This window comes from Monodelphis domestica, chromosome 4, assembly GCF_027887165.1.
Source record: "Monodelphis domestica isolate mMonDom1 chromosome 4, mMonDom1.pri, whole genome shotgun sequence".
Lineage (NCBI taxonomy): Eukaryota > Metazoa > Chordata > Mammalia > Didelphimorphia > Didelphidae > Monodelphis > Monodelphis domestica.
Genome location: NC_077230.1, coordinates 443,432,930 through 443,455,162, shown reverse-complemented (window position 1 = coordinate 443,455,162; position 22,233 = coordinate 443,432,930). Strand labels below are relative to the sequence as shown.

The 22,233-nt window shown below is 61.7% G+C and overlaps 1 protein-coding gene and 1 long non-coding RNA gene across 4 annotated transcripts in view; one reads left to right on the top strand and one right to left on the bottom strand.

Moving 5' to 3' along the window:
* Positions 1 to 13,066, top strand: part of LOC130454025 (uncharacterized) — a 21,732-nt gene extending 8,666 nt beyond the window's left edge. Inside the window, exon 2 of the long non-coding RNA XR_008911692.1 lies at positions 12,450 to 13,066. This is a non-coding gene — a long non-coding RNA (uncharacterized LOC130454025). The remainder of the gene's footprint in view (positions 1 to 12,449) is intronic.
* On the bottom strand, positions 1,193 to 22,233 carry GRIN2D (glutamate ionotropic receptor NMDA type subunit 2D). 3 transcript variants are annotated; one of them, XM_056796681.1, is made up of 13 exons: positions 21,377 to 22,233; positions 20,322 to 20,390; positions 17,377 to 18,909; positions 15,632 to 16,251; positions 14,903 to 15,017; positions 14,567 to 14,778; positions 5,747 to 6,204; positions 5,031 to 5,156; positions 4,711 to 4,940; positions 4,459 to 4,619; positions 4,180 to 4,367; positions 3,861 to 4,093; positions 1,193 to 3,372 (listed from the first exon to the last, which is right to left on the bottom strand). In XM_056796681.1, the coding sequence occupies exons 3-13, from the start codon at positions 17,833 to 17,835 to the stop codon at positions 2,092 to 2,094; spliced, it is 4,083 nt and encodes a 1,360-aa protein (XP_056652659.1). In that variant the 5' UTR covers positions 17,836 to 18,909; positions 20,322 to 20,390; positions 21,377 to 22,233; the 3' UTR covers positions 1,193 to 2,091. The 3 variants fall into 3 exon arrangements, with proteins under 3 accessions (XP_056652659.1, XP_056652660.1, XP_056652661.1); XM_056796682.1 differs by lacking the exon at positions 21,377 to 22,233 and having other exon boundaries at positions 17,377 to 17,861; positions 18,738 to 20,600; XM_056796683.1 differs by lacking the exon at positions 21,377 to 22,233 and having other exon boundaries at positions 5,747 to 5,900; positions 6,036 to 6,204; positions 17,377 to 20,599.

The following is a 22,233-nucleotide window of genomic DNA, read 5'->3' as shown; positions in this document are numbered from 1 at the left end:
GTGCTTTCACTCCCTTCTTAACCCCTGACAGTCTGGTTTCTGACCTCATAGTTCCTCCCAGGCTGCCTCTGAGTAACCAGTGCTTTCTCCTGTCTTTGCTTAGCCCTGATTCTCTTGGAGCCCTTTGAAGCCTCAGGCACCATTGGCTCACTTTCTCCTCCCAGGATCTTGGGGACACCCCTCTCTCCTGGTTTTCCTCCTACCTCTGTGACTGCTCCTCTGTCTCCTTTGCTGGACCCATCTCCAGATCACCCCCTCTCCCCATAGATGTCCTGCCCTTCTTGGAACTGCCAGGGACCCCCTCAACCCCTAGGATTTAATAGCTGTCTTTATGCTGAGGATGCTCCAATCTACCCCTCCTGCCCCAGCCTCTCTGCTGACCTCCAAGTGCCTGCTCGACATCTCTAACCAGATATCCAGTAGCCAAACCTGAACTCATTACCTTCCCACCCGGGGCCCCTGCCTTCCCTAAGGCTGGGGAGGCCTCCACCCTCCTTCCAGGCCTCAGGCTCCCATCTTGGGCTCTAGGCTCTGAGAGCCGGGATTCAATATGGTGCCAAGACCTGTCAATTTCACCTCTGCAGCACCTCTAGTTGATTTCATCTTCCCAGCACCTCTCACCCCCACCCCACCCTTGTGTAGGCCCTTATCCCTTTGTGCCAGGACTGTTACTATAGCAGTGTTTGCCTCACACACACCCTCCATTCAGCTTCTTAAAGCTCAGCTCTATGGCCCCCACCCCCACCCTTTCAAGGCACTGCAGGAACTCCCTGTGGCCTTCAGGATCCCAGAGTCCTCTGCTTGGTATTCAAGGCCCTTCCCCAGCTGCCTCCAACTTACCTTTTCCAGCCTCGATACATTTTGCCTTTTAAAAACTTTTTTTGTTAACAGCCCTTTCTGTCTTAGAATCAATACTATGGATTGGTTTAGGCAATGGGGTTAAGGGTCACCCAGCTAAGAAGTGTTTGAGGCCACATTTGAACCCAGGACCTCCCATTTCCAGGCTTCACTCTCTATGCACGCTGCCCCCATGCCTAGCTCTTTCTGAACCCATTGTCTTCCCTGCCCTCCCTTCCCCAGGGGTCCCTCTGGGTCTGATTCCTGGGTTCTGCCTCTCTCTGGCTCCGCCTGGCTGCCTGCTTCCTTTAGGTCCCACCGCCTGGGACACAAGATGGAGTCCAGGGCTCTGGGCTGAGGAGGCATAAAAACTGGGTTTATTCCAAACACTTGGATGCAGGGAGGTTGGACACCAGAGTCCTCTCCTGCGGCAGGGTGGGCCTGGGCGGCTTCGGGCCCAGGCCGGGGCTCTGGGGCTGGACAGTGGAGGTGGGTTGGGGTTAGGAGGGGGACGTGTGTCTGGAGGCTGTCTAGGAGGGAGTACAGTGAAGGGAAGTGGGGGGTCGTGGAGGATTAGGGGTCAAAGACCGTGGAGGACCAGAGTTCATTTTGGGGAGACCCCAAGGTGTCTGGCAGACAGGGGTTGGGGGCGGTCTTGGGCTCAGGGGTAACAGTCTCAGGAGTCAGAGGCTAGGAAGAAGGGGTCAGGCTCACAGTCTGGGGTCAGGGGTCACAGTCTCGGGTCAGGGGTCACAGTCTTGGGGTCAGAGTCTCAGGGTTGGGGGTCACAGTTTAGCGAGCGGCTCTCACAGTTTTGTGTCCCAATGATGAAGGTTAAAAACAGCCCCCTCTCCCCCGGGGGTGGTCCCTGGTGGTGTCCGGGGCTCGGGGAGCAGCACAGTGATGGGGTAGATCCCCACAAGATGGGGCTGGGGCAAGGGGGAGGGGCATGAGCTCAGCCAGACCCCCCCAATTCCCTTGACATTAAAAAGCCCTTGACAGGTTAAAAAAGCCCTCGGGGCTCAGGGAACCCCATTCGGGTCCCCCACCCTGGCTCTGTCCCGTCGGTGTTCAGTCTGTGGCCCGGACGCATTGTGCTAGATGTGCGGCCCCTCGGTTCCTCCTTCCTCCGTCCTGCCGGCCATCTGCGGTCCTCGGACCCAGGGCCCCCGGCTCCGTCCATCCGTCCGCAGGCCCTCGGTCGCAGGAGCGTCTTCTCTGTGTCAGGCCAGGGGAGGGGGGCGACAGGGTCGGTCATACCTCAGACTCGAGGCTGGAGAAATGGGCAGAGCCACGGCGGGTGCCCAGGTCCCCCCCACGGTGTCTCCGGGGCACAGGGCCCCAGTGGGTAGCGTGGGGGCAACGGCGGGAATGGCGGCTGTGAGCCGGGGCCACCCGGGGACAAGAGCTCAGGTCCTCCAGGGAACGGGAAGTGGGCGCAGGTGGCGGGAGGTCCCAGGCCCCCGCGTGGCGCCGCCGGTGGGAGGCTTGGCCCGATCGGCGCGGAGGGGCCCGGTGGCCCCGGGGGCAGCGGCAACGGGTGCGGCGGCGGGGTGGCCCGGCGGCCCACGGAGGGGGAGGGGGCGGCGGGGGAGCCCACCAGCCTCCGTCCAGACCGTCATGGGAGCAACTGAGGTGGCGCGGGTGAGGGAGCAGCTCCAGGCTGGCACAGTGGCGGCAATGCCAGGCTGCCGGGCCCGGGCGAGGGGGCAGGTAATCCCAGCTGCCCGCCCGCCATCCCCCCAGCTTGTCAACGGACCAGTAACGACCCAAGCGGTCGGCATACGGATAGAAGTCGGGCACCCACCAGGGCTCAAGCCCGGCCCCCGAGCCGGCCCCCAAGCTCTCAGAATCATCCGAGTCGGACAATTCCAGGTCTAGGTAGGGGCAGGGAGGGGGCGGTGCACGGCAGGGGGGCGGAGGAGGAGCTGCGGAGCCTCCCCCGCCGCCAGCCCCCCGAAGCAGGGGCTGACTCTCGGGGTCCGAGCGGGGCCAGCGGGTCGGAGCAGGGGGGCTCTCGTCCTCGTAGGCCAGGTGACAGAGGGGAGCAGCAGGGGGGACCGGTGGGGAGGGGTATCCGGCATATGGGGCGGGGGCCGGCTCGCCAGGGCCCCCCGCATCCTTCTCTCGCACGATGGCGAAGTAAGAGGGGGGCGGCTTCTGGGGCGGGGGCGGCGGGGACAGGGGTCGAGAGGGCCGCGACGCCCGGGGCTCCCCCAGGCCCTGAGGCTCGATGGGACCGTAGTAGCGGTGGAAGCCGTCAGCCAAGGCCCCGGGGAGTGGGGCCCGAGCGGGGCCTGCAGCTTCGGGGGTGACCGGGACGGGGACGGGCCCAGCTCCGGGCCCCGAGGATGGCTTGGGCCTACGCCAGCGGTCCACTACCGCCCGCTCCCGGGGCAGGAAGGGGCCGGTGGCCGAGGGAGGCAGGGCTGGACGAGGAGCGGGGTAGGCCGGGCTGGGCAATGGCAGGGGCTGGGGGGGAGGGGGCTTGGCAGCTGGCGGGGCGGCATCGGCACTGCAGCAGCTGTACATGCCCTGCAGGGAAGACAGGAGATGCAAGCCACACTCAGGGACCAGCATGCTCTGGGGCGCCCTGCCTCCTCCGGGGCCAGCCTCCACAGTGACCGGCCTCTGCAGTGGCCAACAACTACAGTGACCAGCCTCTCTGTGGCCGACTATGGTAGGCCTTGTGTTGGTCAGCCTCCATGTGGCCAGGCTTTGTGTTGGACGACTTCCACAGTGACCGGCCTCCACGTGACCTGTCTCCACGTGACTGGCCTCCACGTGACTAGCTTCCACGTGGCCGGCCTCCACGTGGCCAGTCTCCACGTGACCGGTCTCCATGTGACCTGTCTCCACGTGACCTGTCTCCACGTGACCGGCCTCCACGTGACCTGTCTCCACGTGACCGGCCTCCACGTGACCTGTCTCCACGTGACCAGGCTTTGTCCCAGAAACACTAAGAGGTAGCGGGGCTCTGTGGCTGCCCAAACCCCCCTCCCTCTTCTGGCTGGCAGGCTCACCCTGGAGAAGGCGAGCAGGAAGTCCAGGTGGTGCGTGGGGCCGAGGCAGTGGCGCAGCCTCCAGTAGACCAGGTGCTCCCAAGCGAAGACCAGCAGCGAGAGGCCCATGGCCACGAGCAGCATGTAGAAGACTCCGGCCATGTTGTCGATGTCCAGCTTGCTGCTCATGACCTCGATCTTGTCGTTGTGGCAGATCCCGGACAGCCACAGCCGCTCCAGCATCTCGATCTCATCTGCAGGGGGCCCGGCTCAAGCCCAGCCCGGCCTTCCCGGCCCCCCCCCCGCTCCTCCCCGCCCCCCCCAGCCTCACCCCACCTACCGTCCCCCAGGAACTGTAGGAGAGCCAGGTCGATGGGGCGCTTCCAGCGGGAGCCCTTCTGCAGGGCGATGCCGTAGCCTGTGGTGGCGAAGACCTTGCCCGAGCCGATGGTCACCAGCTTGCAGCCCTCGTCCTTCCGGGCCATGTAGTTGAGGACGGCGGCGTCGTAGATGAAGGCGTCCAGTTTCCTGGGGGACGGGGGGAGGGGTCAGCCCCGGCCCCCCGGCCCCCGGCCCCTTCCCGACGGCCGCCCCCCTCCCGGTCGGTCCCGCGGCTGACCCGGCCTTGAGCTGCGTCAGGGCCTCCTCCACCCTGGGCTGGTTGTAGCGCACCATGTAGTTGTACATGGCCTCGTAGTTGCTGCGGATGTTCTTCTCGGTGGAGCCGTTGGGCACCGTCCCGAACCTCAGGGGCGGATATTGCTCCTGGGGCCGCTGGAACTGCAGCGGGGAGAGCGGGCGTCGCCAGAGCCGGGCCGGGGGCCGCGGGGGCTGGGGGGGCCCGGCCCCTCCCCCCGGGCGGCCCCCCCACCTTGCGGTCGCTGAGCCCCGACACGGTGTCCACGTACTCCTCCTGGATCATGAAGGCTGCCAGGTTGGCCGTGTAGCTGGCCAGGAAGATGACGGCGAAGAAGGCCCAGACCAGGACCATGATCTTGCTGGTGGTCCCGCGCGGGTTCTCCACAGGCACCGAGTTGTTGAAGACCAGGGCCCAGAGCAGCCAGATGGACTTGCCGATGGTGAAGGTGGAGCCGCCGGGGCCTGGGGACACGACGCGCGGGCTGGGGCCGGGCCGTGCTGGGCCCCGGCCCCCCTCCACAGCAGCACCCCCCCCCCCCGGCCGGCACTCACGCTTGCCCGTGGCCAGGCTGCGGTTGTAGCCGACGGGACTGAGGTACTCGAAGATGAACACGGTGACGGCCACCACGGTCAGACACATGACGAACATCATGACCCACACGGCCGGGCTGTAGGGCTCTGCGGGGCGGCAGGGCACGGGCGGGAGGGCGTCGGGGCGGCACGAGCTTCCGGCCCGGGCGCACTCACACACACACGCTCGCTCGCACCCAGCACACATCCCCAAGCCTCTTCTCGCCAGCCGAGGAGAGTCGGACTCGGGAGATGCTCGGCTCCGGGGGGCGGCCTCCAGGAGGCCCCCGCTCTCTCGGGCCGGCCTCTCCCGTTCCCCTTCTGCTGACCCAGAGCGCGGCCTTCTCCGTCTCCTCTGGGCGGTGGGACGCCAGCTGCCCCGGAGGCCCCTACGTTGAGCCCGCCTCTCCGCGCGACACTCTATTCCTGGGTCCGAGGCCCCAGGTCTCTGCCCCGCCATCTCCCGAGGTCCCCAAAGCAGGAAACCCTGTGAGCCTCTCTGCCTCTTCCCCAAGGCCCGGCCCTTCTGCTGCTGCCTCGGGCTCCTCCGCGCCAGGCGCCCTGGACCTGGCCTCCTTCCCTCCCCCATCTCGGGCCGCTTCCCGCCGTCCCGCCCCGGGAGCTCCTCCAGGACGAGGGCGGCTCTCTGGGCACAGAGCTAGCTGCCGCCGCTCGGTCCGGCCAGGGCCCGGGCTCACCCAAAAAGGCAGAAGGCGACACCGTCCCATTGCTCCGGGCCACCATCACGCTGATCCCTGTCTCCACGAAGGGCACGGAGAAGTCTACGATTTCGGATCGCTCTTCGTTGATGGTGAGGGAGCCAATGGCCATGTCTGCCCGCTGGTAGAAAACCTGGAGCGAGGAGCCGGCCGAGAGCAGGAGGGGAAGAGGGAGCCGGGGTTGGGAGGTCAGTGCGAGGAGAGGCTGGGGGCTGGGACTTGGGCCCCCTCCCCTCTGTCCCCTGCGCTCCCTCCAGGCCGGGCCCACCTCCCCGATCATGCCATTCCAGACGCCGTCGATTTTCTTCCCGTGTTTGCCGTTGGTGACGAGGTAGAGGTCGTAGCTGAAGCCGATGGTCTGGGCCAGGCGTTTGAGGATGTCTATACAGAAACCTTTACAGCAGCGCTTTTCCGGCCGGGGGGCATCGGGTGGGGGGCTGGGGAGAGAAGGGCGACCGTGGGGCTGGGGCCCGACGTGACTGCGGCGGCCTCCCTTTGGCCTCTTTGACCTCCCGAGAGCCGCGGGCCCTGAGCCCAGGGGACTGTGCCCTGCTCGGCTCTCCCCCTGCCGCTGGGGTGGCCGCCATGGGCCGTACTAGACGGACTCCGGCCTCAGGGCCTCCTCTTCCATCGTCCTGCCCCTCTCGTGAGGAGGCCCCAAGCCACACTCTGACCGGGACCCTCGCAACAAATGCAGCCACATGCACAGAACCTCAGAAGCGTCCAGGGTGACCTGGACCTCGTCGGCCCTGCAGCCCGATGGGAGGAGGCCTCCGGAGGCCAGCCGAGGCGGCTGGGCCCACGTTGGGGCAGTGAGAATGGCTAGCAAGCGTCTCCTTCTCTCACGCGGGTACCTGTTCCTTTGCTCTCCACCCCTCGCTTCCAGTCTGTGCTCCCAGGGCCCGGCTGAACAAAGAGAACCGGGAAAGAAGGGTCCCGGGCAGCAGCACCAACTCCCCAGGCCTCGCTCCACCCTCTGGCCCTGGGCGCTCCCCAAAGCCCCTCCAGCTCCCCCAACACACTCTCCTCACCAGCCCCGAACCGGCGCTCAGCGGCCACCACCCTGAAAAGCCGGAATAATCGATCCCCTGCTCAACAGCGAGAGGTATGCTGGGAGGATTCCTCCGGCCGGCCGTGGTGGCCGCAGCCTGCCTTCTCCGGCCACCACGGGTCTCCCCCCAGCTCCCATCCTCGGGCCTGGTTACAGGCCCTCGGTGGCTTCTCCTCCCGCCTCTCTGAAGGCTCCTAATTTAGGGCTGCGAGTCCCTGTCACCTGCCCAGGGAGAGGGAGAAGACGGCTGGACACCCCCCACCTCCCACGGGCAAGTCATTTAACCCCAAGAGCTCCGGTTTTCTCATCCATAAAAAGGGGACCATAGCGCCACTCCAGGATTGGTGTGAGGCACGGAGACAGCCAGGGCACAGGCAAGCGGCAGCTCTAATTCCTGCAGTGGCCCCGTGAGCTTCCTCCACGATGCAGACTGGAGGCCGCCCCAGCCCGTCCATCATGGCCACCATCCTCCATGCTCCTCTGGGCCACCAGGGGCTCGCAGGAGGTGCCAGGAGCCTTCTTTCCTCTCACTTTCTCAAGGCCTCCGTGCTCTAGGACTGGCAACCCAATCCCTACTGGAAAGAGCCCAGCGCCAGAAGGGTGGCACCAGGCTTCGAATCCGTAACAGCATGGGCACCATCCCCAAGGCCACCCAGCCTGCCTCTTCCCATTCTGTTCTGGGTCCTTCCTTGTCTTTTGGAGGATATTTAAGAGCACGAATGGCTCTGCTCTGAGCCGTCCATCCAACTGATCGTAAGGGCTGCGGGCAGCTTCGTCCACTTGGTTTTTTCCGTGTGGATGGTTAATTTCCCTGTACACTCCCTCACTTAGAGGGCTCTTCTGGGACGACGTCACTGGCAAGAGGTCATGGCAGAGCTCAGCCCCTGGAGGAGGGACTTGCCTTTGCGTCTGGACTCCTTCACTGGAGTGGCAGAAGACGGCGGGGCCAGCGGGCGGCTCTTTTTTATTCCCCGCCTGATGCCCCCAGAGAAAGCTTCCTCTGTGGCTCCCCTTCCCCGGGATCTTGTATGGTTCTGACATGGAAGAGTGCTCTTCTGCCTCCTGAATCGAATGGCCAACCAAGAGTAAACGTGCTTTTTTCTATACCTGTCAGCCAGCCGGTGAGTTGGAGGTTGTCCGCGCTAAGCATGTCCCTGGAGAAGAGAGAAGAGACGGCTCCCTCCTTGCTTTGGAGAGGAGGAGGACCACGGCTGAGGAATACTGCGTAGGCAGGCCACAGTCTGCTCATTTTGCTGAATTGCTTTTTTTCTGTCTGTGTAAATATCCATTTCAAGTGTAGGGCTCTGAGGGCTCCTCCCCGACTCACCATCCCAAGTCAGCTGTCCTGGGCTCAAGGCACTCCCCAAACTGCGGTGCCCAGGCCCCCACCGGTGTGTTTGACTTTAACAGTCAGCCTGAAAGCATTGGCTTAAAGCAAAGGCTATTACAAAAGGAACCGGCCGAGGCGCCATCCCACCAATCTAGCTGGCAGCACTGCCGGGCGGGCCTGCGGAGGAGCGAGGTGGTCACTCCCTTCTGGACGCTGCTTGGTCGGGGAACTCACTGCCTCTAGCTCTCTGCTCAGCTGGAGCCGTCTGGGGTGTTCCATTGCGAGCAGGACGCCCTGCAAGGACCCTATGAATCACTCTTTCCTTTCCACGGAAGAGGAGACCACAGGATGGCATCTTTCTCTTGGCTCTAGTCTAGAATCTCCAGGACTTGGAATTGTGGCCTTTAAGACTCAAAGCTGGAGCTGCCCCAGGAACCCAGACTTGGGGATGGGACTGCCCAGGGAACTCTGTCCTGGGAAGATGGCGGTCCAGGAGGTGGTCTTTCCCAGGTCACTTCTCCAGTGGGAGAGGTTGGCCACTCTGCCTCCAAGGCCCCAGGGCCAGTGTCTGCAGAGGAGGGAGAGGAAGCTCCTCCCTCCCTCCCTCTGGCCCTGTGGTGGGGAGTAAGAGGCATCCAGAAGGATGACCGCTGGCTCCTCCAGACTCTTCCCTCCATTTCAGGCTGGGGCCAGCCGCCTTTGGGAATGGTGCCAGGGTGTGGCCGATCCTCCAATGGTCACTCCGGCTAATGGCCACCATCTGATGGTGCCTGAGGCAGCTAGGTGGCGCCATGGTGTGTGGCGTGCCAGGCCTGGAGTCAGGAAGACTCCTCTTCCCAAGGTCAAATCTGGCCTCCAATATTTACCAGCTGTGTGACCCCGGTAAGGCACTTGACCCTGTTTCCCTCAGTTTCCTTATCTGTAAAATATATATTTATTCTATATTCTATATACAAATATAATCATCGCCCCTAGCTCCCAGAAGAGTTGGGCATCTGTAAAAGGAACAGGAGAAGGAAATGGTAGGACCATTCCTGCCCCTCTGCCCTGGCCCACTGAACAAGGGCGGAGCTTCCAACAAGCGGCTGGTTCCCTTCATCTAATGACCAAGTTCATGATGCAGTCCGGCTGCTTAGGGCCGGACCAGAGCCTGCCGCATCAGCCTCCGGGATGTCTCCCCTCAGTCCGATCCTTGCCATCCCCAGAGTGTGTCCCTGGCCCATCCGTCCCCGTTCTCTGTGGCCCGGGGGAGGCTCTCCAGGATTTTACAGGGAAGCCTTGGCGGAGCCGTGCGGTATTCTCGGGGAGCCCTTGGGAGGGTCCAGACCTTGCCGAGTGGTGGGCCCGAAGAGTATGCTCGCTTCCCTCACACGTACAGTCCCACCTTTCCAACAAAGAGCCCTTTACACAATCCTCATTTACCGCCTGCTTTGACACCCGCAAAGGCCCTTTTCAGCCCAAGGACCATCAAGGAGGAGGGAAGACAGCAAAATAAAGCCACAAGGCCTGATCACGGCCTGCCCTTGTCTGAGTCCGAGCCCATAAGGCTCTCCTGACAGAGGCTGGTGAGCCAGGATGGCCTGGATGTCATCCCCTCACCTCAGCGAGAAGCCTGCACTGCGTGAACATTTCTCGGAGGGGGGGTCCCTGCACTTCTCCAATGAGTCCCTGCAAAGCCGCGGGACATTCCAAGGGGACCGCTGAGGAGGCAGCTCCCTGCAGCTGTACCCCCCCACTCAGAAACCCCCAGCTATGGAGAGGGCCGCCGACAAAGGTGTTCCACACGAGGGGCTGATTTGCTGTTGGGCAGACTTTGTGGCGAGGAATCTAGATCCATCTCCGAGTAAAATCACCGCCAAAGTGCTCTCAACATGCTTCCCTCTGAAGTGATGAGGGTCCTTCGGGGGGCTCGGTGCCGTACAGGGCACCAGGGCTTGGGATGCAGCACGCATGCAACTCAGATCACCTTCCCCGCTTGGGGCAGACAGAGGAATATCACAGAATGTCACTCCTGAAGCACTGGCTTTGCCCAGCGGATCCCTAAGGTGTCCAAGATAGAGATGGCGCATGAAGTTCCACAAGGATAGCGCCCTCAGAGCTAGCCCCCCAACTTGAACTCATGGGTTGGGACCTCCGGAGGAATAGCTCTCCCAGTTTCAAAGCACTTGGTCCACACTCTTAAAACTACACTCACAAGCCCCCACCTATGTGTCCACCTTCAACAGTCAGCCAGAGAACACAATCAGCTGGAAACAAAGGGACTTACTAACATGCCCTAATGAGAAAAGTAGTGATCAAGCATCACCCTCTAAACCTAGGGAGCACTCTGGCACCCAGCATTGGTGGGGGGAAACCGTGCGCATGAAGAAGTCACAAGAGGCCCACACGTGTGACGTACGTGTGGCCAGGGAGCACTGTGTAAGGGGGCAACTCACGCCTCGGATGGATGCTTTAGGGCTGCAGGACTACAGGGCCGCTATGTCCCCGCATGCTCCGCCAGACACCGCTCCATTGCTCACTGCTGGACACTGCTTGGCTGTCGTCTCCAGTGCCTCCAGCTTCTTGCTCAGCTAGAGTCCTTGGTGGTTTTGCATTCCAAGGAAGATGCTGTGCGGGCACCATATGGAGTGTCTCCTTCCCCCTCTGTGGAGCAGGAAGCATCAGGAAATCTCTACCTATAAGATCCAGAGCTTGAAACTCTCAAACCGTATTTCTTGAACTTGGAGTTACCCAGGAGGCAACTCTCAAAGCTGTTGCTACCCCAGAAATCTCCCTTCTCTGCTAGAAGGCTAGATTGTGGGATCATGCTGTCTAGGGAATAGCTCTGGATATATTGGTTTAGATTGTCATCTCCCTCATTAGACGGCAAGCTCCTCGAGGGCAGGGGCTGTCTTTTGACTCTTTATATCCCCAGTCCTTTAGCACAATGCCTGGCACATAGCAGGCCCTCACTGTTTATCGATTGAGGGATGGATTGATTGCTGGGAGATTAGGGTTTAAGAAGCAACGTCCTTGAATCCCCTTATCCGGCTGTGTGCTCACCCACGTTGCCTACAGCCGCAAAGTGCCATCGCTGGTGAGGGAGAGCGAGAAAGAGCCCCAATTGTGGTATCCTCCAAGAGACTCAAGGGAAAAGGTGCAAAGCGAGTCCCCAGGAGTGCAGGCCTTTGTCCTCTGAGCTCCCTGGCTCGCGCGGCGGTCCTTTGCTTTTGAGATGTCAGCAGGGGCAGGATTGGTCTGCGGTCTGTCAGTCGGTACCTGCGGCCCACGATCTGACCCCAGAATCGGGGTGTGGGCAGCCCCTTTACACCCTCCCATTTGGTTGTTTGGAAAAGCTCCTTGTTTTGGTCGGAGCCGGCCCAGACCCACCTCTGTAGGCTTCCCAAAGGGGAGAGATGGATCCCGAAATATTGGTCATTGCAAATGGAAATATCAACAAATGATAAGACCTGCTGCAGAAGAGCATCGCATTTGTACGTTTGGTCTATTTTTAGCCCCTTCCCTTCTGTCTTAGAATCAATACTGCATATTGGTTTCAAGGCACAAGTGCGGTAAGGGCTAGGCAAAGGGGGTGAAGTGACTTGTCCAGGGTCACCTATCTGGGCAGTGTCTGAAGCCAAATTTGAACTCGGGACCTCCTGTCTCCAGGTCTAGCTTTTAATCCCCTGAGCTGCCTGGCTGCCCCCTGTACTTTTGTTCTGGATATGGCTCTAAAATAGACAGACCTTTGTAAAATTAGATTAATGAGAAGGGGTTAAGCAAAAGCAGGGGGGATAGAGAGCAGCTGGGTGGCTCGGTGGATGGAGAGCCAGTCCTAGAAACAGGAGGTCCTGGGTTCAAATTGGGCCTCAGACACTTCCCAGCTGTGTGACCTTGGACAAGTCACTTGGCCCCCATTGCCTCGCCCTTACCACTCTTCTGCCTTAGAACCAATAGCCAGTATTGATTCTAAGATAGAAGGTGGGGGTTTATAAAAGAAAAAGAAAAAAGAAGCAGGGTGTGCGGGTGCCTAACTGGTGGGGACTTGAACCAAAGGCAGCAGAGGGAGAGATGGATGCCCCATGATCCTCTTGGAAGCTATGCACACTAGGCTGCCTCTCCTCCCCTTTCTCCATCTTTCCCCCCAAGACTCAGAAAAAAGTATCTATTCCAAACCAGGGGTGGCCTTGACTTCCCCATCACTCCCCTTGGGGGTGGGATCATGTGATTGAGGGCTCACACCATTCTAGGCTCTTTTCTAGGGCAGCAGGCAACGGAGAGCATCGGGTCCTGGCCAACATCTGTTCTTCCATCCATTCCAGGTTCTGGGCCTTCAATGCTGCCCCTCCTCATTTCTGCCTTTGGTCTTCCCTTCGGGGCTCCTCCCGATGCCAGTTACTCCACACGGCCCTTGCACAGCCCCTGTATTTGCTTCTCTACAAACTGTGTCCCCGCAGGAGAACGGAAGCTCCCTTTGACCAGGCAGGGACTCTCTCTCACGGCTGTCCTCTGCTCTAGCACAGTGCTGGGCACTCACAAATCCTTGTTCTTGATTGGCTCCCACACAAGAGAAAAGGCATCTCTTCCCTGCTAAGACAGGGCTGATTGCATTTTGGGCCAAGGGCCGCCCAGCACCTCCTGGGCTTTTCTCAAAGAAAGTCTTCCAGCCGCACGCACAGCCTAAAACAAGCTTTCCTGCAGATTGTTCACCATCTTCTCCCTTTGGGTCTAAGCCGCCAAGTCCCAAAGAAGCTGCTGCTTTCCTGTGAAGGATCCCCGACTGATGTCTGCGACCGGCGTTGACACGCAGACGTCTGTCCTTTTGATGGTGGCACATATGGCACATATTTCTTGGCCACTTGAGTAAGAGAAGATCCGGCGTCCCGTGACTTGTTGTTGTTCAATAAAATCGTCGCCTTCTGAGGGGTGACAAGCCCAACTCCAGTTTCTGTTTCTCTGGGGAGATGCTGCAGAGCTGCTGACCCCCGAGCCACCTCTTCTGTTGGCCTCCTGGCTTTGTTTCATCGACATCGAGGATGCCATCTGTGATGAGAGGCCATTCCTGTGGCCGCACGTCCATTGGGTGGCTGGGTGGGGAGCTCCCCACAAAGAGGAGCCAGGGTGGGGGTGATATTTCTAGATCAGCTCAAAATGGGGATCCCTCTGCCCCTTCTGCTCTACCCCATCATTATCCACACACCACGGGGACTGGGACCCAACTGGCAACATGGCTTACTTTGACCCAACACTCCATCACCACGTGGCCAGACTATCGGCAGCGATGCATCTCTGCATCCTTTGTGAGGCGAGACCTCGGCAAGTGGGCACGGTCTGTGATCAAAGCTTCCGTAGCCTGGCAGAATGGGCCTGGCCTCTGGGAACCCAGCACCCTCTCCACACTCATCAGGCCTTGGAGGAAGCTCTGAGGTGGCAGTGATTATCGCTGTTATATTATTGCTCCTGTTCCTGTCCACCGTCTTCTCCTCGCTTCCAATATTCCCTCTGTTGGCCATGCCATTTGCTGCCCCAAATGCAATGACCAAATTGACACGGGGAGTTTCAACCTCTCCTGAGCGTCGGCCAAGACGAGCCTCTCCAATGGGACGTCCCATTGCACTATCAAACTGAGCTCAGTGTCTCCCCTTCTCTGAATGTCCCCTGAAATTCCCCATCTCTGCTGATGGCTCATCATCATCCTGGCCCAAGTCAGTCCTGCAGGCTGCTGATTCCACCTCCACCAGCTCTCTTCCCATCATCCATCATTCCCTTTTCTCCATTCACCTGGCCCCTTCCTCCTCCCTCTCACCTAAACTATTCTAGTAGCTGCTTCCTCTGGGCATCCTCTGGTCTCCCTCTCATTTGGCCTGAGCACATTCCCTGAGCCTTCTTTCTGTAGTGCACCTCTAGGCATGACAGATTAGCCCCTAGTCCTGGCATACACCTCTGCAGTCTTCTTTTCCTTCAAAGCTCGGTGCAGGGGCCCCTCTTCCAGAAAGTCTTCCCTGATTCCCCAAGCTGAAGATGGCCTCCCCACCTGCGGTCTGCTCACACTGTCCCTCAAATCCCTAAAAGCAGGGGCTATGGTTTTTCTACCCCTGTATCCCCAACAATGCCACGTCCTCTGTGTGGAATAAAATTGATCTCTTTCCCTATCCTGGAGCCATATTTTCCAACAGATTTTTCGGTCCTTCCTGCTGCCCAGCTGGGCGGCTGAGTCCTGGCATCCCAAAGAATAAGGATTTAATTTGGAAGCTCTTACTGAGTATGCCCTAAAATGTCTCTGCCTCTGCACCTACCACGGACCCATGAGCTCCAGTTATTGAAGCTGGATCTGAACGCCAGGTTCCAGGGGAGGCAGAAGCTGGAGACTGCCAAGGGAATGGGGTCATTTGGGTTCCTAGGGGCTGGGGGAGCTGGAGCCCAGTCGCTAGTGTCCCACCTGTGAGTGAGGTTGAGCTGGCTACGGCAGGGCACAGAGTCCCGGATGCAGGTGCCACTGAGGGGGTCGGCTGGCTCCACAATGACGAAGGGTCGTTCCTCCAGAGTGGCCACCATGAGGTGCTGGGTGTCATCCACTGGCTGCAGGAAGCGGCCATACCGAGACCAGAGTGGGTACTTGAGCCGTAGAGACTGCTGTTCCCAGGTCCCCACCTGCGCCAAGGAGGAGGAGGAGAAGAATTGATGTCTGGCTTCATCAATGCCCCTGATCCCTAACTCTCCAGGAATCGAGGCGTCCCCTTAGCCCAGCCCCTGGGCCTCAGAGGCCTGGACTTACCACCTCCCAGGTCCTGTCCTTAGTGAGAGAGATGACCACAAGGGAAGGATTCACCAGGAAGCCATCTTCATTGAAGGAGTAGTCACGGTTGTCCCAGGTGATGTTCATAAAATACCTGCCATGGTCATAGGGATGAGTTTTCAGGCCAGAGCCCAGAGTCCTTGCGAACACAGCTGGGACAAGATGGGGGTCACTGACCACAGGCCTTTTGGGGCACTGGAGAAGCATGAGGTCTCTGCCCTGACTCTGCCTTCCAGATCCCAGAGGACAGTCACCTGCCCTCCATTAATACAGGACTTCCAGGCCTTGCCATCTGCCCTACAGCTTCATGCACTGCCTCTCCCATTCAGAGTACGGGCTCCTTGAGAACTAGGGCCATCTTGCTTTTCTCTTGGGCCCATAAGCACTTGGCACAGAATAAGCACTTCTGGAAGTAAACAATGCATCTCCGTCCGTCCGTCCATCCATCATCCATCCATCCAACCATCCATTCTTTCATTCTTGCCCCCTGACACCTACTGAGAAGTTTTCCCTACTCATTCAGTCAAGCTGCTCTCCTGGAGCCATCTTGGTTACTATCTATCAAATCTGGCCATCCCCTTCCCAAAAGCTTCCACATCCCAGTCCCTGACTCCTGGCCTGGGTCCTGGTCCCCAGTGGCTACCTTCCTGCGCCTAGAGGCCTCTGATCCCAATGGTCAGTCCCCTGGTGTCCAACCAGGTTCCTTACCGGTGCAGGCTCTCTCCCCGCTGGCTTCGGTTCTGAGCTCGGCAGTCATGCCCCAGCTCAGGCAGGAACCCATAGTCACGAAGCAGGGCCTGGGCTCCCCGGGCTACCACTGCCACGCCTGCTGCCACCCTCTTTGCCAGGTCGTCCCGCCAGCCAGCTGACCGGACTGCAAAGAGCCCCGCAGGTAGCGGGGCACCCCCTGGCAGGAGAGGTGGTTCCCCAGGCCCTCCCCCTCCTCCACCACCCGCCAGTTGGGGTCCCACCATGAACCATACATAGCCAGGGCCTGTAAGGCCAGCAGCAGCTGCTGCACGAAACAGCGGCTCTGCTTCCTCTCGGGCGCAGAAAAGAAGGCGTATCTGGGCACTGAGACTGCGCAGGCGGGCACCGAGCACCTCCTCGCCAGCCCCGGGATCCAGGGTCAGTGCTCCCCGGTGCTCCCAGCCCACCAGGCTGCCATCCGTCAGGGCCTCAATGTAAGCCAAGAAGGCCCGGTGGCCAGGAGCCGCCGTGGTCACTGCCACAAAGGACGTCCAGTCGTACTCTTCCAGCACCTCAAAGATGACTTGTAGCTGCTGCTCTGTGGAAGAACCCAGCTGGAGGAAGGTGGAGCCCTTCTCCTGAGGACCACAGAGGAAAGAAAGGAGCATGGGAGCCAAGACAGAGCTAGCCAATGGCACACTCCCCATTATGCAGAACAAGAAATCAAGGATGGGTTGTGGGGCAGGTGGGGCGAGGAGACGTGTGCACAAGGTCGTGTACAAAGTCTGGGATCCCAGTCCAAGGGGCCTGGGAGATTCTCTAAGTCAGATGGGAAAACGAAGGCCCGGAGTGGGTGACAGACTTCTCTGGGGCCCCAGTCAGCTCAGAGGTCCCAAATATGCTGCCACCCTCCCACTACTCTGATGACATCCCCAGGCCAGACACCAGACATAGCTGCCAGCAGGCTACTGGGCTCAGAGAGGGGATGACAGGGTCCAGCAGGTCAGGAGGCAGCAAGGCGTCACTACACTTCCCAGACCTGTAGACTACACTGTAGACCCAAGCTTCCTGAGGGTGAGAGGGAAAACACGATGGCTACATCTCCCAGTGGGTCATGAGTAGGGAAGGCACTACAACTATGAAGCTGAGGTTAAGACCCCCTAGAAGACTATGGGGTGGGGGCACAGCCCTTCACAGTCTAATTGTGGAGGCTGCAGCCCTGGTGACCTTCCTACTCTACCTCTGCCCATCCCCATCCCCCCTTCTCTCTCATGACTCCTAAAAGCTTCTCCCCTCACCCCATTTCATCCTTCAGCTTCCCCACTTGGGGCCTCTTGTACCTAGCCAACAAGGCTCCCCACCCTCCCCAATTCTCATCTCTGAGCTTATTCCCTTAAGGCCCTTGCACAGGCCAACTTTGGAATGAGCTGAGAACCCCCATAAGCCCTGGGTGTGGGGACAAGGCAGCAACCCACTCTTCCCATCTGTGTGCTCCAACCTCCATGCCTGAGGTTCTCATGTGTGTGGGCAAGGCCACCCCTCATGTATGTGTCCTCTGCTGACTACCTTGGGCCTGAGGGCATGAGATCAGAGCTCCCTGCCATTCCCTCCACCTCCCCCCAGGCCCTGGTCCCACTGGGCCACATGGCCACCAGAGGCCATGGCCCAGACCCTGACCATTTGGGGCACGAGATGAGCATCTCCACTCCTGATCCCCTGTCCCACCACCTTGACAACTTTTTGCCCCCACCCCAACCAATCACCTTGGGCGTGAGGACGAGAGCGGCACCGCCATGAACGGCCACAATGGGCAGGGCAGTCTGAGCAGAAAGGAAGTCAAGGATGGGGGCGACAGCTGGTGCGCGGGAATCATCCTCAAAGACCACGCCGTGGACACGAAGGCCCGAAAGCAGGTCACACAGCTGAAGCATGAGGCTGCGCGGGTCAGTGCCATTGAGGACCAAGGCCACGGGTCGTACCTCCAGGCCTGGGCTGCGTACAGCGGCAGCCACAGTAGGGCCCAGACGGGCTGCCTCCCCTGCATAGGCTGGTCCCGAGAACACCAATGCCACATTGAGGGGCCGCCCAGTGCCTGGCTCCCCAATGCTGCTGCTGCCCAGTGGGGGAGCCACCTCAGGGAAGGGGCTGGCACAAGCCAAGGCCAGCAGCAAGAGCATGTTAGCTGGGCCTAGAGGGCCGTGGGGGCCGAGGGGGCCACGCATTTCCTGGGGGCCCTGCCGGGCAGCCTCTAATGACCCCAAAAGAGAGAGAGAGGCAGAAGAAGGTTGGAAAGGGAAGGAGAGAGAGACAGAGACAGAGAAATAGTGGCACAGATCAGAACATCAGAGAGAGGAACAAGGACAGAGGTGGGGACGTGACCAAAGATTGGGCATAGTGAGAGGTCAAGGGAGAGTAACAAGGAAAGGGCCACAGGGATGAGATAGGGATACAGGGACCCGGCAGAAGGACAAAGGGAGAGAGAAAAGCATGGGCAGAAGGCAGGGCCCCAGGGACAGCCAGAGAGGGGCAGAGGGTTAAAGGTAGGCAAGGGGGCCAGGGGAGATTGACAGAGAGGGAGAAAGGAGAAAGGAGAGACGTGTAGACACAGACAGCCCCCCCAGCCCCCAGCGAGGCAGCGATGAAGGGCAGAGTGGAATGGAGGGCAAAGTAAAGGAAGAACGATTGGAGAGATGAGGGAAGAAAAGAAGAGGAAGGGCAGAAAAAAAGAAGAAAGGGTCAGTGGGGCTGATCCCCAAGCCCCCCGTCAGCCCCATTCCCCAGCTCTTCCCTCCATCCTCCCCCCACCATCTCTGCCGCTTCCCTCCCCCAGGCTCCACCCCACACTGGTCCCAGCTGCCCTGGGCCGAGGGCGAGGAGGGGGGCCCCAGGGTGGGGTGATGCAGCTGTGGCAACTGGGAGCTGAGTTGAGGAGTGGGGGGATCCTGGCTGCTGGCCCAGAGCAATTTAGCAAATTGGAGGGAACACAGAGTCCTCTTCCTGTGCCCACTGGCTGGACTCAGGGTCCTCGGGAAGCTGGGGGGAGCCAGGTGCCCGGGCCCCCGAAGGGCACTAGCTGGAGCCTGGATCCCTGGGTCCCTAAGTAGGGGGTTTGGGGCCCACATACCTGGGTCCCCAAAAGGGCAGGGGTTGGGGTTCCAGACGCCTGGATCCCTGAGGGGGAAAGGGCTGGGGCATGGACACCTGCTTCCCAGAGGGGAACCCTGAGCCAGGGCAGGCTGTCAATCCATCCTGGCTGTCAGTATCCCCATGGGTTGCCATGGCAGCAGGCTTGACAGCTGGGGGGAGGGATAGAGAGAGGGGAGGCCCTGCCTTCTGGCCAGGCCCCACCCTCTCCCGGGGTGCCAAGGCCCCCCCCTTTCCTGGCACTGGGGCAGGGGCTCAGAGGGAGCTCCTCCTCCTCCTCTCTGGCAGTCATTAGCCTTGATTAGTGCTCAGAATAGCACCCCCAGCCTCCACCCCAAAATAACCCACAGCTGTGGCCTAGCCCTGTGGGGTTAACATCCCCCCTCCAACTCCTTCCTCTCCCCTCATCTGGGCTCCTCTTCCCCCTCTAGCCACACAGCTGAAGTGGGGGCTGCACCCCAAGATCTTGGGGGCCCCTAGTCTCCAGGAACCCATACCCCCGGCTCTCGGGCACAACTCCATTCAACAAATAGGAGGATGCAGTGCTCCCCCACCCCAGGCTCATTGAGGCAGGGGCGCCAGCTTCAGAGCCCCAGGCGTCCGACCTATTCCATTCCCCACACAGGGGAGCGCCCCCCCCCCCAGCCCTTCCGGCCCAGCTCCCGTCCTGGCTCTCCTTGAAGCGGGCCGGGGTACGGCCGCGCGGCCAGCCCGCCCACCCCATCCCATTCCGTGCCTAGCACCGACGACGACGACAGCCCTGCGGAGGAAGGAGGGCTCCCGGGCTCGGGCAGCCCTGCCCCGAGCCCCGCGCCCCGCGCCCCGCTCCCCATCCCCTCGGACCGACGCCCGGATCCTCCGCTGGGGCCCGTCGCCGCAGTTAGTCTGCCGCGGGTGCCGCAGACAGTGAACCCTGCTTGGCACCCCAGCCCCGGGAATGCGGAGGGGGACGGGGGTTCTGGCGCGCTGCGGCCCCGCGCGGGCGCTTCCCTGTCCAAGGGGTATCCCGGGCATGGGGCCAGGGGCCTGGACGACCTTCAGGGCCTTGGAAGCAGTACTAACAGCACAGTCACAGCCCTGGGGAACGCGGACAGGACCGGGAGAGGGGACGGCCGGGCGGACAGCCGGACCCGAGGGAGGGCGGGAGGAAGGGAGGGAGGACGCTGGAAGAAGAGGGAGGGGCGAGGTGGGAGAAGGAGAGAAACGGGGCCAGAGGGGGAAATGGGGGCGCGAAGGGGAGGGGGCCGCCGGGAGGGGTGGGGGAGAAGAAAAGGGCCGGCCGGGAGTCCCGAGAGCCGGGAGCGGCCAGGGAGGCGGAACACGGAAGGGGACCGAAGGACACGCAGGGAGAGTGAATGAGAGAAGAGAGAAATGAGGCCAGGGGACAGGGAAGCAGCCCAGTGGGAAGGGGAGGCAGAAGGTGGGGAGTGGGATGAGAGGGCAACAGGAGAGAGGGGGCCTGGGGGCGGGGGCGGGGGGAGTCGCGGAGCAGACGGGAGCCACCCCTGGGCCAATCCCGGGGCCGGGGTCCCGCCCCACTGATGCCCTGCTCCTCAGGCCTTACCTTTTCATGACCCTGTTGTGTCGGGGGAGGAGAGTGGCGATGGCTGGGCCGGGGGCCCAGACTCGGGCTCTAGAGGGACACAGCAGGCGAGAGGCTCAGTGCCAACGCTCCCCCGGGGTTCAGGTGGGGGCCAGGCTGAGCACGCTACACATGTTGCATTGAAAGTTGGGCCCAGGATGCTGCCTTCGATGCCTTGGCAACTGGCAGGCCCTGCACCCCATGGGGATCCCGGCTCACCTGCGGGGCGCCCCTCTGGCCCTTCCTCCCCCTTCCCCCCCCCCCCCCCCAGCCGCCGCCGCCGCCGGCCAAGGTCCTCCACCTCCTCCTCAGGTCGTCTACGCCGCTGCTCGGGCAGTCTCCGCTCATGCCCTCCGTGCCCTCCCCCCACCCCGCCTCCAGGGTCTCTGCCCCGTGTCTGGGGTCACCTCAGAGCCAGGATGCCCGTACCTGTCTCCCGCTCCCCCCTACAGGCAGCCACGGACACACGCACAGCCTCACTTCCCAGGGATTCCCCCCACAACACCCCCTCAGTGGCACCGAGTGGGAGACTCGCTCTGGCTCACTCACACACACACCAGGAAGGACGGAGCCAGACCGACACGCACCCTGGCACTGCCGGACCCTGGGCACTGGCACCGGCCGGCGGGCCGGAGAAGCCCACATCAGTTAGAGCCCGCCGGCCGGAGGGCCACGGAGCCATCCCCGCGGCCAGACATTGGGTCACACCGCCAGCCAGACGCTGGCCACAGTCACACAGACAGGCAGCAGCCAGCGGGCGGAGGGACAGACAGACAGCCGCGGGGGGTGAGGGTGGGGGGGTGGGGAGGGCAGGGCAGGGCAGAGGCAGATCTCAGGTACAGCCAGATGACAGATGGGGGGGGGGGGGCGCTGACCTGCGGTTCAAGGTAAAGGCGAGCAGAATGCTCCCACCCCGCCCCCTTACACACACACGCACACACGCAATCCGATTACACCCAGACACCCCAGCTCCAGCCCCCCGCCCCCCACCCGAACCCCTCAGACTCCCCGGGAAAGACGGCCCCACGGCCACCCACCTGGCAGCGCCGGAGACAGGAGATGCTGAGACCGCAGAGCAGCCCCCCCGTGCCCCCCTGCCGCAGAGGACGGGACGGACTGACACCCAAGACACCCAGACACCCGGACCCACCCGCCTGCCACACACACCTAAGCTGGGGCGGGGGGCGGGAGGCTGTGGGAGGGAAGGAGTCCGATCCGAGCCAGAGCGGGAGGGGAGGGAAGGAAGGGAGGGACGGAGGGAGGGGAGGGAGGGCGGCTGGGAGGGAGGGGGGACGGGGGAGAGGGACACTCGCTAGAACACAGGCTCCTGCTGGGGTGATTAGCATTCAGTCCGCGTCTGCCCCTCTCGCGGAGACAGCCGCGGCCCTCCCTGCAGGGCCCCTGGGGGGGACCCCAGAATTGCAGAGGGAAGGAGGGAGGGGACTCCCCAGACGTGGCCCTGACCGCAAGCAGAGAAAGGGCTGCACCCCCCCAATACCGCCAAGGCTTTCCCGGGCCCTGGGGAGTAGGAAGTCCGCTCGGACCCTCGCTCCCCTTGGGAGACGGAGGGGGCGGGGCCGCTGGCTGCCCCCTCTCGCTCTCCCCTACTCCTCGGGCCGTTCCCAGGACTCCGAGCCCCTCCCCTCGGGCCCCACGTCGGGTACAGAGGCCCCCTCAGGGGCCAGGACGCCAAGCCCCTAGCCCCGTCAGTTCCCCAGCATCTCGCGGGGACGGGAGAGGGGTGGGCTCCGGGGCCCACACTGGTAGGGCTCGCTCCCCCCCTCCCAGACAATCCGGGTGGGGGCTCTCCGCAGCAGGTAGGCAGCGGTGACCCTGGGTCTGCGATGACAGCAGAGGGGCTCCGAAGGGGGCGGGGTGTGGGGGGGAACTCAGT